The following is a 13,632-nucleotide window of genomic DNA, read 5'->3' on the forward strand; positions in this document are numbered from 1 at the left end:
AACCTCTGCTTCCCCATCCATCCATCCATCCACCCACCCACCATAAACCCACCCAGCCCATCAGGTAATGCCAGTGTCCAGGCCCCATACCTCCAGAGCATTGGATTTAACTTGGCATCAGGATTTAATTAGGCTCCCGGTGGAAGCCAGGGTTGGCACGAGGGCAGCAAGTTGGCCAAATGAATGCATCAGGCTCAACCTGTGTTGGTTCAGCTTCTTCACTGAATGTTCAAGGCACAGGTGAGCCTCTGATGTGCACTTTGAATCCCTCGTGTGATCTGCCAGGAGGGGTGAGGCAGAAGAATGGACTTTGGGTCACCCAAGTCAAGCCAGCTAGCTTGAGAGTCAGTTGGCCTCTTGAGCCAGTGTCCTTGTTTGAAACAATGCCCACCGCAGGAGGCTATGAGAATTAACAGGATTACAAATACAAGGGCTTGGCACGGAGCACGGGTGCTTGACAGACCATTTTAACTGGTCTGTTGAGGTTTTCCATGGAGGGATTTATTTAGAGATGCTAAGACCTATTTCGAGGCTGCAAAAATCCCTTGACTTGAGCTCACTGAAGGGCACATGATGCCCTCGTGTGGCTCAAACTAGATTTGTTTGGGGAAAGGTGTCTTCAATGTGAATTTTAAAAATATCCATTCATTTTAACAGTGCAACCACGTCTGAAGGCTTGGGCTACCCTGGGAATATTACTTTGGTTGTTTACAAGCTCCTCCTGATGTTCAACTCTGAGGACGTTAACTGGGACAGAAATGTCTCATTAAAAAAAAATCACAAAGAAAAGTGGTAGGGAATTGTGGTGGTGCCACATGTAACAAAGAAGGGAGAGACAAGCTCAGCCCAGAGGGACTGTGAATTAAATAGCAGAATGCGCCACACAGGACAATTTTACATGGTTCTACCCAGGGTTCTAATTTGAGATTCCTATAAAGGGTCTGGTCTGTGGCTGCCTTCACAGACTGACTACAGAGGGAACAGTCTTTGAAGTTCTGTGCCCTCGACCAGAACCCAGAGCATAAAAGAAAAAAAAAAAAAGGAGGTATATTTAAGAGAAGAGGCAGCCAGCCTAAGCCTGAACAAAAAAGCCACACCAGAAAAAACAAACGTATCTTACTTTTGAACATTTGAGACTGTGGTAGTCAATATCTCAATAATCCATTTTCACTAGAAGATAGGGTGTCCTTATTAAGATTTGCATGACTAAGGGTAGCCAAGAATAGGGAGACATCAGGGTAGGAGGGACCATGATTAGACTCATTTATGCCCAAGCCAGGGATGAATGTTTTTTAAACAACCTTAGGTACACTATGCAGGTACAGGCAGTTCAGAATGAACCACTTGAATACTACAGCTGTGCAGAGCAGAACATTCAGAAGTTTATTCCCTAAAGTTTGGCTCACTTGTGACCGCAAAAGACCCAGGAGGTTCTTAGATGTCAGGGGCTCTAGAGTCATCTGCCCAGACAGAAGTCAGAACTGTGGGCCTAGAAATCTGCCTTTTAAACTCATTCCCCAGGTGCCCTTTACATATCTGGTCCACTGCTTTAGGGTGCTAAACCGGTGCATCTTAGATTTCAGCAACTAGTGAAATTATAAAAAGAATCATCAAGACTCACTTTGAGCGGTCGACTATTAGCTCACAAAGAACAATGAAAAGTGATAATCATCTCCTTTCATCCTTGTTCCAAAAAAGATTATGTATATTTGTCTTTGGAAAAAATCTTGTCCATGACCTTTACTGTTGTTTGCTTAGAGAGCTGTGTATGCCATTGCGGTCCAGCCTTTGGGAACTCTAAGGGGCTTTGGGTACCACTTTGGAGTGAATGATGGGCCCAAGAGACAAGGCTTACTAGAGAACACCATCATCTTCCATTATTTTATTATTATAATATATATATATATATATGCAGATCTGTTTTATGTACAACAATTGGTTCTGTCAAATAATCAGACCAAGGCATTCTACTGGTAATTTCCCCCCAAAATCAATTCAGGTAAAATTAAGATATGCACTTCATGGGCTATCAAAACTTGAGACTTCATTATCAATTTCAGTTCTGAGGCCACACACACAATTCAAAATATACATTAACTAGGTTAAGGCGGTAAGAGTGGGCTGAAAGAAACCATGGATTCAGAACAATGAAACTGTGTATTTTGCTTGCATAAGTCATAACATGAACAGAAAGTATTGTGCGTAACTCATAGCTCTTCAGTGTAGAGGGAGCGGCTTCTGAACATCTAAGGTGATTGCACAGCAGGTAGGAAACAGCTGGTATAGCCTGCTGGAGGCTTTGCCCAGGAAGGGCTCATTTCTTCTCTGCCTCTCCTTTTTTGGGTTCTTGTTTCAATTTGTAATCAGCCAGGGCAGCCTTGATTGCATCTTCAGCCAGCACTAGAAGTAACAGAAGGAAAGCAGCCTTAGTTTCTAGATGCAGAAGAAATGGTCTTGGGAACAGAATCTTTAAGAGCTGGGAGGCAGTGGTGCTGGTAGGGACTAAGGGGGTAACCAAGCCAGAAAGCTGGAGAGAGGAGTAGCTGGGCAGGTCAGGAGCTGCCTCCTGAGCTGAGTTACTCCTGTGGGTGATCCTGGAGACAGACTAGGGTTTAAATATCTGTGATCCCAGGCTAATTCCTTAGCCTCTTCAAACCTTTCTATAGAACTGGGATAATCACGTTTTTCTTGCCAGGATAGTGTGGGGACTTAAGAGAAGATGTCTGACACATAGTAGGGACACAGCAAATGTTAGTTCTCACCTGCTCCCATCAAAGTCTGGTTTTGGACAAAATCATGTCATGATAAAAAGTTGACATGTCCTTTGGAAAAAAGATCACGTCAATCTGTTGATGGGATGGCATTTGCCATATCACCCTCTAGTGATCGAGAGTTTGACCACTTTTATTTAGGAGCCAATACAAAGTGTGGCTATAGGGAAAATAAAAAGGGAGCTGGAAGGACAGCAGAAAGCAAGCAAATAGCAGAGAACATCAGCTAAAGGTTTCAGTATCTAAAAAGGCCTAATAAAAGGGCTGGGATTTTCCTGAAACCACGTGAAAATGTTTACAAGCGATGATGTTTCTTTATGGGTACTTAAAATTCCAGATCAAGTGGAAAGAACTTAGGTCTGACCAGGCTTCCTGAAGAATGAGTTAGCGTGTCTACCCCAGCACCTGGCTCTTCTCCTGTGAGTATTACCCTGGCAAGAGGCCTCTCTGCTGATTTTTTACTAATTTGGTTAGTAAACCTCTGTTGATGCGTTAAAGCTGTTTCTCATTCCTTCTTTCCCTGAGAAGGTTAAGAAATGATGTAAAAAAAAAAAAAAACAGACGTAATAGAGAGACCCAACTGGAAAGCCAAGTACAAGTCTTAAGGCATCTGGGCTTTTTTTAAGGCTAGCAGAGTGGGGGACATTGTACCATTGGGCTTAGTTGTTCCATATAGACAGAAACAGACTCCAACAGAAATAGCTTCCAGACAGGAAGTGATGAAATACACAGGAAACAGGATTATGCAGAAAGCTGAGTTTTCTCCTTTGCTGGAAACAGCAGATTCTGGGATCAAAGATTAGAGCTTACATTCTGGCTCTCCCACTTATTGGCCATGTGATGTGGGTGTCTCAACCCAAGCCTCAGCTTCTTCGTCTGCAAGAAGGAATTAATGACACCTACTGTGCACTCAGGGATATTTCTGAGGTTTAGAAATTATACCCATCAAGTGCTTAGTATGATGGCTGGTACATACCTCCTTCTGGCATGATTCTCTTAGAGATGAATGTGAGACCATGGAGGCTCTAATCCTCTGAGGTTATAAGGACAGACTCATGAGCTCTAATTCTGAGGATTATAAAAATGGGCTCCATGACCTAAAAGGACTGTTGCAAATTCAAGCCAAAATTACTGCCAAGTGTCCCAGCTGGCTGGCACTGAGAGCAGACACTTACTGGAGCAGTGCAGTTTCACGGGAGGAAGGCAGAGCTCCTTGGCGATATCTGTATTTTTGATAGTCAAGGCTTCCTCCACCTGAGAGGCATAACAGAAAGATGGGCAGTTTTAGCAAAGCTTTATCTTGCGAGCCCCAGACAATAAAAAAGGGAGGCCAAAGAGGCCCTCAGCGTTGGTGGGGATGATTTCTGTTTAACTCAAACAAAGGGCTAAGGGTCTTCTCAGGACTCCCACTGTATCAAAGCTGCAGCTGGGATTCTCAAGTATGAAGTATACACAGCTACAATGCCTGGCCTGGGTAAGCAAAGACAGCCCAGACACTTCTATAAGCCAGGAAGGAACCTGTGAGAAGTCTCTTAGGAATCTGCTTGTGGCCTATAACAGGAATCTTTTCCTTAAAAGGTAGTGATTTCCTATGCTGGTTTTGTGAATATCAGCTTCTCTGATGTCCTCATATGAAATGTTAGAATAAATCCTTTTGACTAGAAGTGCCAAATGGCATCAGAGAGGTTGGGAAGATGTCAGGTAAGTGGCACTGACAGTGGCACAGCCGGGTCAGGCTGAGCGCTTTCTTTGGAGTGTCTCCTCCAGATCAACTGAAGTGGATGCCTGGGGTCTGGCTGACAGCCCTGGGGGTTGATTTGAGGCAGGCGGGTCCTCACCCATGTGGAACAGAGCCCCACTGCCTTAGAGAAAGCCAGATCTTCCAACAGCCGGACTCCCTGGCTATGTCTGACTATCCCTCAATTTCCCAATTCTGCTAACCCCTCTTGGTTGATTCAGGTTCTGCTCCTGAAACTCATATGGGAGATCTTAAGGTTAAAGAAATGTCCTCTCTCCCATTTTCTGAACACAGTTCACAGTCCCCTATGGGACAGGTTCTGGGAGCATAGGTGCCTTGTCTCATTTCTCTCTTCCCCTAGGGCAGTTCCTGACAAATCCCTTCAGAGCTACCTCCTGCCAGAGCAGGTTAGGTCTGAGCTTCCTGGCCCAGAGGAGCTTGCCAGCCAGGAGGCCTTGAGCCACAGGAAGCAGGTGGCATGTGGCCTGGCAAACCGCTCTGCTGTGGAGCTGGCCAGCTCCCAAGCATGCTCCTCCATGACTCAGCTCCTTAAACTGGGTCCCTTGGGGCAGCAAAGATGAATGCCCTGCCGGTTGGCTTATCTGAGAAGTTTTGACAGCAACTGGATTTTAGAAAGTCCAACTCTTCACTGAGTTTGAGACCTTTTACCTCTGCAGCTACTGAGGAAAGACACTTGGGAGAGAAGCGATAGAAAAGAAGTTCTAGCTCTTTATTATCTCTGCCTTTAGAGGGCCTGCGACCAGCCACTTGGATCACTGTTCTGATTTCGTTGTTCATTTTGCCCCCACCCTTGCCGTATTTTTGATTCTTTAATTTCTCTTTTAACACAGGCTAGTTTATTTCACCAATTCTTGTAAGCCACCTAGAATTCTTCCTGAAACATGATGAGAGGACATAAACAAGAAAATAATTATCATACAACAAGTCTCTTACTTGAGAAATTATAAGAGCATCAGTAACCTTAGAGAAAGCCAAAGATTTCTTTTAAATTCTATTTTGCTAGAGGGACAGGTGAGGGTCTTTTCTGTATGTCATTAACAGAACACCCAAACTAACAAATAAAAATGATCAACAACAAAAAAAACCCAACACCTCCCAATTTGAAGAATTGATAATATAATCAACATCTGTGTAGGAGAAATTAAAAATATATATATTTAAAAGAAAATCATGATTGCTTGTTTTTGACCCATTAGACCCTTGGAGAGACAGGCTTGGGGCCAATGCAATTTCGTTCTGTCAGATTTGTGAGCAACCTTACCGTCTTTCCTTTCACCCATTCAGTGGCTAATGAGCTGGAGGCAATTGCAGAACCACAGCCAAATGTTTTAAACCTAGCATCCACAATCTTCCCCTTTTCATCCACTTGAATCTAGAAAAGAGACAACAGTTAAGTGGTGAGTTCTGGCACCACGTCTGGAACCTGGCACTCATGCAGGTTAACTGGGGTCTTCCCCAGGGGTTTTGGGCTTGCTTTCCACATTAGGTGATGGCATTCATTACTGGTTTTGCCTTGTTTCAAAGGGCTCAGTGATGAAAAGTGAAATGTAGGAACAACTATCAAGGCCCAACAGAAAAAGATCAGCTGAAAAATATGTTTTTCCACCCCAATTTTGTTTTGTTATGCAACCCTGCCTGCATTTTGACTATGAACTTCTATTTGAGGAAGTCTGCTCACAGCTGCTGGGGCAATCTGCTTCTTTAAACACTGAGAGTCCACAATAAAGGTCTCTAGTTAATACTTTTTTCTTGGGCAGCAGATTATACTTAGAGGTCTCTTCCTGCTTTGTTTCTGTATTCTAAGATAGGTATGAAGACCTCTGGCAAGCTGCCCACTCATCATGAAGCAGCAGAGTGGCGCTACAACTACAGTTTCCCCAAAGCACTAGACACTATCGTCATGTTGCCCCTAGTCTGGGGACCGGTTTAATTTACTGTGTTTCTTGTCTCACTGGGGACTGCTAGATCACTGGGATTTTCCTTTGATCAGTAAAATTCACAAAACTCTTTAGTTGGCTGAAGTTGGAATTTAAACTGATACAGTGAGTAAAAAAATGACATTACTTTTCTATTTCAGAAAAAGTTGGCATCCGTATATTAGCCTAGCAGGAGAGCCACGATTGAGCCCTGCTCCAATCATATATAATGCGGACACATCCCATATCATAGGAATAAAGATGGAGACCAAATGAAATGCTGTATGCGCAAGTGTTTTGTAAACTTAAAGAGATTCTTGTCATTACTATTAAAGACTAGCCATACCTGTAATTTCATTACATCACCACATGCTGGAGCCCCGACCAATCCAGTTCCAACATTTTTAGATGTCTTGTCAAGGGACCCCACGTTTCTAGGATTTTCATAATGATCAACAACCTATAATGAGAGGATTAAGAGAAGTCACGTTCACTCCCCACTGGTACTGGTATCTCTGGTTTGATGGTAAGCTCCTCGAAGTCAGCAGCTTGAACCCGGCAGGCAATCACTAAATACCAAATTTCACCTGAGTAGAAAGCTCTACACTCATGTCAATGAGAACCATTTGTGACCCCAACTCCTTTCGTGTTTCCTCTACAACTACTTCACAGATCTCAGATACCTAGAAAAAAAATCAGTGAAATCATGTCTTAGTTCCGTAGGGTTTACAGATACTCGACTTCTACCCGCCTACGTCACCAGACTTGAACTCAAACAGCAGTTTTGTTATTTTCAAATAAAGCCAACTCTCAAAAGATGATTACTATTTAAAAACTCTAAAAATAACTATGGCCCAGGGAGGGAAAGCTTTCTTAGAAGCCTCAAGGTGACTGTTACAGAGGGAACAATGCTATGGAATGTGTATGTTTATGTGTCTTTTAAAATAAAAACAGTGCCATTACTGTATTTCAGAGCCTGTCATCACCCTGGTGCAGCAGCGCACCCTGGCTGCTGAAAGGCTGCTTGTCCAAGTTTCTTCAGGGTGTACCCTCAACGTAACACACCCCCGGGTGGGGGAGGAGTGAAGGCCTTGGCGAAAGGGCAGAAGCGAGACCAGGATAAACATCCACTTAAACTGTCACATAGAAGGCCTGAATAACCTTGAAGTTTGGTTACTGGTTAGTAGTAAGTATCCTGATCCTCCAGTTCCCTTTCCCTCCCCATCTGACTACAGATTTTGACTCCAAGCACAAGGACCTACAGGACAGTATCTTATCTGGGGGCTTTTTGTGCCAGGTTGATTGACAGCATTCTTTGTTTCTCTAGTGAAAGTCTCACGTCTGGGGGACTTTGCGCCACCAGTCAGCAAGGGGCTGTAAACTATGCATCTATTCCTCCTTCCCCACCAAAAAAACCTCCAACACAAAACAAAAACATTACGCGTGTTGGTTACAAGCCTGACTCCCCTATGCACTCCTAAAACAGTAACAGAAACGATCTCCTCGTGCTAGGGCCTATGTGCCAGGACTCCGCGTACGGTATCTTTTGTAAGGGACAGCTGAGAGCCCCCATTTACACCTGGGTTAATAGGTTCAGAGAGGCGCAGTGACTAGCTCAAGGCCACCTGGCCAGGGCAGCAGAGTGGCTGAAGACGGAGCCCGCTCCGGAGGTGTGTTTGTCGCCGGACTCAGAAACTCAAGTCTCAACAGGACCTTGCCTCCTGGGCTGCTGGAGAATTTAAAGTTGGGACACACGAAGTCGCGGTCAGCGGCAGGGCCCCCTAGAAGTCGCCGCCCGAGGAACGGTAACTGTTGTTTGTCTATCAGTTGCGGTCAGCCTCTCTGCGCAGCAAGGGAAAGTGAGTCAGGACAGAGACGTGGGAGGGGACACCCCCTAGTCCTGGCTGCGCAGAACCCTGCGGCCGCCCCGCCAGCCCGGGCCTCCGCTGAGTCGGCGTTCCGCGCATCCCCTCGTTCGTCCCGCGCATCCCCTCGTTCGTCCCTACCTTCTTGTGATAGAGCCGGGCCGGAGCCGACAGCTCCCGGGCAGGCAGGCGGGGGCTCTGGAGCAGCAGGGCCGACGCCGCCCGCCTCAGACGACCAGCTCCAGGGGCCGCCATCTTGCCGGCCTACGCCTGCGCCTCCGCCGGTCCAGAGCAACGCCAAGGGCGGGGCGCGTCTGCGAATCGGCTCCGAGCTGGGAACCGCCTCTTAACGTCACCGAGGCTTTGCGCCTGCGCCCTACAGTTCAGTGCACGCGTTTGCGCTCTGGCCCCGCTTTGACCACGCCTCTCGGGGCGGGCGGGGTCGGGAGCGGGAAGGTCTGAAGTCGCTGGAGGGCTTGTCTTGGGTGCTGGATTCTGGTTGAGAGGACCTCAGGCTGCTGCAGTGTGGGGCTCAAGTTCGCTTTCACAAAGCCCGCTGCGGGAATGCGGTGCAGAGGACCACCAAGTCCACTTTTCCTAACCCTATTTTGCAGCTAAGGAAGCTGAGATTTAGGGCTGTTTAGTCACTCGTCCAAGGTCGCTCAGGGACTTAAGTTAGAACTTGGGTAATCCTGGGTTAGAATCCTGGTTTGGTTCCTTCCTGGCTGTGTGTCCCTAGACAAGTGGTACCAGCTCGCTGAGCCTAAACCTTCCCTTTTGTATTAATTCGAGGACAACTCTTTCATCATGAAGCCAGCATCTGTGTCGAGTACCTACTAAGTGTCAAGGCGCTCTACTAGACCTGGGGATCCAACGGAAAGCAAAACAGACATAATTCCTGCCATTAAGCTTGCTAATGAGGGAACAAGGTAGATAGAGATAGAGACACACATCAATACTTTCCACCTCAAAAATGGGAAGCTTAAGAAGGAAACTAACACCGTGTCCTGATTGAAAAAAATGAATATATGTCTATGTTTCTCTCTAAAACAACAGCAAACTCAATTTATATGTCAGTGCCTAGCAATTAATTTCTAAAGAAGTGCTCATTAATGGAATCATTTACTTTTGGTTTGAAGTATGTGATCTTATAAAACCAAAAAACGCACGTGTATTTTAACGCCTACTAGGTACCAGGCGTTTACATAAAGGGGAGGAATCTCTTTGGGAAATGGAGTTTTCTTTTGAATGGTGCAATCGATCCTTCCTCGAGGACTTGCAGTTTTCTTTCCGTTTGAGGCGCAGTTGCTGGGGAGACTAAATCCAGGCGCCAGGTCACACTAGGCGGTAAGTAAGGCATTTATTTTAAGAATCACTGAGACCTTCTCAAGATGGCGCCAAATTCTTCACTACAGACATCACTCTCGCTCCATGACTTCCTCTATGGCCTCCACTTCCTGTCCAAAGACCCAACTTCTGTCCGAAATTGTGTCGGAACGCATGCCATGTTATTGAGTTTTTTTCTATGATGGGAACTTTTGCAAGGGTATAAAAATAATATTAATTTAGTGTATTCGGAGATTTTTCTGTTATCTGAGGTTCCCAGTTTCCCTTTCAATGGCAGAAAGGGGGTTTTGATCAGGCGCACGCCGCGGACATCTTATGCCTCAGCGGGTCTTCGGCGGCCGCGGGAAGACCCAAGAGTCACTAGAAGCGCAAGATGGCGACGGCGGCCGCAACCTCGGCTTCAGAACCCGAGGCTGAGCCCAAGGCTGGGCCCAAGGCTGACGGAGAGGAGGATGAGGTTAAGGCGGCTAGGACAAGGAGGAAAGTGTTATCGCGGGCTGTGGCTGCTGCCACGTACAAGACCATGGGGCCAGGGTGGGATCAGCAGGAGGAAGGCGTGAGCGAGAGCGATGGGGATGAGTACGCCATGGCTTCCTCCGCGGAGAGCTCCCCCGGGGAGTACGAGTGGGAATATGACGAAGAGGAGGAGAAGAACCAGCTGGAGATTGAGAGGCTTGAGGAGCAGGTGGGCTGGAGGGGGTGGGCAGCGGGCACCTTCCTTCAAGTCCTTCAGGTCCTCAGGTCCCCGGGTCTCTGCCCACCTTCCTAGTCCTCAGCGGTCATAAAGCCGCTAAGGCTGCAAACCCGCTTTAATCACGGTAGTTCCTGTCATTTGAGTGCTTACTGCGTGCCTGGTGCCTTGCAAACGTCATCCCACTGAATCCTCGCCACGACCCTGTGAAGGAAGCCCTGTTACCTATCTCCGTTTTACTGGAGGAAACTGAGACTCGTGGAGGAAAGTCTCTTGCTCAAGATAACATTTCCTACAAGTCAGGCCTTGTACTTTGATCCCACTCTAGAACTCCCACTCTTAACCACACGTCCAACAGTAGAAATAATAAACTCTCGTTCGCAAGAGAATCTTATTTTGTTATGTAGGAATGATGGCAGTGGTGAAACTTGTAGGAAAAATATTGACCGCTATGGTGATAATAGAATTGGAAAGGTTTCTGATTATGGAGGTTAAGGCCTCTGTTCTAGCTGTTCCACTTTTGTATGTGCTAGTGTGAATTTCTTAATTTCTCTGAGCCTCGGCTTCCTCATCTGCAGATTAGGAGCAACAATTCCTGCATAATGTAATTGTCGTAACTGTAACTATAGCTCAGTGCCTGGCACCTAGTCATAACATGATTTCTGATTTATGATCTTTTGAGATGGTGGTATCTATCGTATAATCCAGGATCTCAGCAGGAAATAGGTGGCATATTCAATTTAGGATGATTTGAGAGAAAGTCAATAAAGGGACAACTGTGTTTGTAAAGGTGTAGGTAGGGAAATAAGGAGTGAAGGTATAGTGTCCCTGGCTAGTAACTCCAGAACGCGTTGTGCATCTTTGGGCCAGAAGAGGTGAAGGGAGTGATCTGAATAGTTGTGTGGAGAGGGCACCTGAGTGCTGCGGATAACTTTGTTCAAGGGATGCAGCCCCAGTTTCCTGTCAAGGATTGGGATGGGGGAAGAAATACCCTGACCTCCCTCTCTTCCTCCCACCAGACTTCTGCTGGCCTCCTGCTGGGCAGACCCATCTGGAAGCTGGAGAGCCAGGAAACCTGTACATGGGGTCAATACTCGGGGACACAGGACAGGGAGGTGACGGTAGGGTGGATTTGGAGGGGACAAACAGAATAGATGGAGCACATTCCTTTTTTTTTTGTTTTTGAGACGGAGTCTCACTCTGGTACCCAGGTTGGAGTGCAGTAGCACCACTTCCACCTCTGCCTCCCAGGTTCAAGGGATTCTCCTGCCTCGGCCTCCCCAGTAGCTGGGATCCAGGCATGTGCCACCTCGCCCGGCTAATTTTTATATTTTTTGTAGAGATGGATTTCACTATGTTGGCCAGGCTGCTCTTGAACTGACCTCAGGTGATCCACCCACCTCGGCTTCCCAAAGTGTTGGGATTACAGGCATGAGCCACCACGCCTGGCCCACATTGTCTTTTTACAGTTGAAGAAACAGAGGTTCAGAACAAATGATGAAATGGTTTGCTTTAAGTCATTCATAGTGGAATTTACACTTAAAAGTGTGGACTAGATGCCACAGTGGATGTGAATTCACTCAGTGAATGTGAAGTTGCTAATCTAGTTTACTCACTAAACCTTGCTGAATGTCACTTTCCTTCTAATTCTCTGTCTTGCACTGATATTTTTGTTACGTTATTAGATAGTCATGTCAATCCACTGGTATAACTTGTCCCACCCATTACATTTGATTGTCAGAGGAACCAGTTAGGGTTGGCAGGTGGTTACCTTTTCTACTTTTTATAAATAAGGGTGCTGAAGCTAACTTAGTCTTATTCATTCGGTAGATACAGCGTGACCCTGGGTACCGGACTGACTGTGTCCCTGCCCGACTGTGTCCCTGCCCTTGTTTATATCATTTCTTCAGACTGCTAGTCCCGGGCCTTTTGACAAGCCTATTCTGTGACGTGGGGGAAAGAGAGGCTTGTGACCAGAGAGGTTAAGTCCTTGAGGAGGGTGCACAGCTTGCTAGGGAGCAGGAAAGGGGAGAGCAGAGGTCTCCTGGCTACTAGTACTCTGCAATGGCCTTTCCTGCCACAGATCACCAAGGGTGGGATGTAGTTTAGAATGTGACCACACAGGATGGGACCTGGCAAGTGATGAAGACCCTCTGTCCTTATCATCTTTGACCTGGGGTCTAGAAATGGACTTTTCCAATTTCTCCAAGCCTCCCACCCACCTCATCCTGATCCGACAGCTTCTTGTTTCTGCTATAATTGCTCTTATGGTGGAGCATAATGATGAATCGCTTCCAAACAGGTCTGTGAGAAGCTTGGCCTTGCCATATTTGAGAGTTCTGGTTCTCATCCCTGAGTATATTATTATTATTATTATTTTTGAGACAGTGTTTCACTCTTGCCTAGGCTAGAGCAGTGGCTTGATCACAGCTCACCTGCAGCCAGGACCTCCCAGGCTCAAGTGATCTTCCCACCTCATCCTCCAAAGTAGCTCGGACTACAGGCATGCGCCCCCACACCTGGCCAATTAAAAAATTCTTTTTGTAGAGATGGATTCTTGCTATGTTGTCCAGCCAGGTTTTGAGTTCCTGAGCTCCAGTGATCCTCCTGCCTCAGCCTCCCAAGTGCTGGGATTACAGGCGTGAGCTACCATGTGTGGCCTCAATTATATTTTATGAAAGCTGGCAGTTTGCTGTGGTGTCTGTGTAACAAAAGCAAGTATTTTCCATTATTTGTGTTTGTGTGCTGAAACTAAAAGTGGCACTTCATGGTGGTTTCAGCAGGTTTGTCAATGCAGCAGTACAGACTATGACTTTGCAATTGGGTGTAAACCCAAGCCTTCCACTGAGTAGTGGAAAGGCCTTGTACAGGTTATTTCAGCTCGCAGAGCCTCGGGCGTCCCAGTTAGTAAAATGAAGGTTGTAATAGAGCTTTCTTCACAGGGCTGTCGTGGAGCGTGGCACAGTGTGCGTAAAGCTCCTGGCACAGTTTGGGACGCAATAGGTGCCAGGTAAAGGCCTGCTCTATTCTCATTTCCCTGCCTTTCCCTTGATTGCACCAGTTGTTTTCTTTCCACCAGACCTCTCTGTTACTTTTCTCCCATCCCCCGATTCTAGTACAGGTAGGTATAACACATTTTTCACACTGCTAGGGAGTTAAATCAGTAAGTAGATCATTTTGCGATTGGTTGAGTTTCCTTTAAAGCATCTATGTTATTAATCCCAGCTACTTGGGAGGCTGAGGCAGGATAATCATGTGAACCCAGGAGGCGGAGGCTGCAGTG

General features: G+C 46.4%; 2 protein-coding genes across 3 annotated transcripts in view; one reads left to right on the forward strand and one right to left on the reverse strand.

Annotated features, from left to right (window-relative positions):
* Positions 1-1,867: 1,867 nt before the first annotated feature.
* ISCU (iron-sulfur cluster assembly enzyme) lies at positions 1,868-8,588 on the reverse strand. The gene is made up of 5 exons (XM_012469145.2): positions 8,453-8,588; positions 6,793-6,906; positions 5,792-5,902; positions 3,947-4,025; positions 1,868-2,400 (listed from the first exon to the last, which is right to left on the reverse strand). The coding sequence occupies exons 1-5, from the start codon at positions 8,564-8,566 to the stop codon at positions 2,315-2,317; spliced, it is 504 nt and encodes a 167-aa protein (XP_012324568.1). The 5' UTR covers positions 8,567-8,588; the 3' UTR covers positions 1,868-2,314.
* Positions 8,589-9,993: 1,405 nt separating this feature from the next.
* SART3 (spliceosome associated factor 3, U4/U6 recycling protein) overlaps positions 9,994-13,632 on the forward strand; it is a 39,352-nt gene continuing 35,713 nt past the window's right edge. For both annotated transcript variants that reach the window (XM_012469148.3, XM_012469149.2), the window contains exon 1: positions 9,994-10,343. In XM_012469148.3, coding sequence (XP_012324571.2) covers positions 10,032-10,343 — 312 coding nt within the window. In that variant the 5' untranslated portion in view covers positions 9,994-10,031. The remainder of the gene's footprint in view (positions 10,344-13,632) is intronic.

The sequence above is a fragment of the Aotus nancymaae genome, unplaced genomic scaffold, assembly GCF_030222135.1.
Source record: "Aotus nancymaae isolate 86718 unplaced genomic scaffold, 86718_ANA_hifiasm-v0.15.2.pri h1tg000021l, whole genome shotgun sequence".
NCBI lineage: Eukaryota > Metazoa > Chordata > Mammalia > Primates > Aotidae > Aotus > Aotus nancymaae.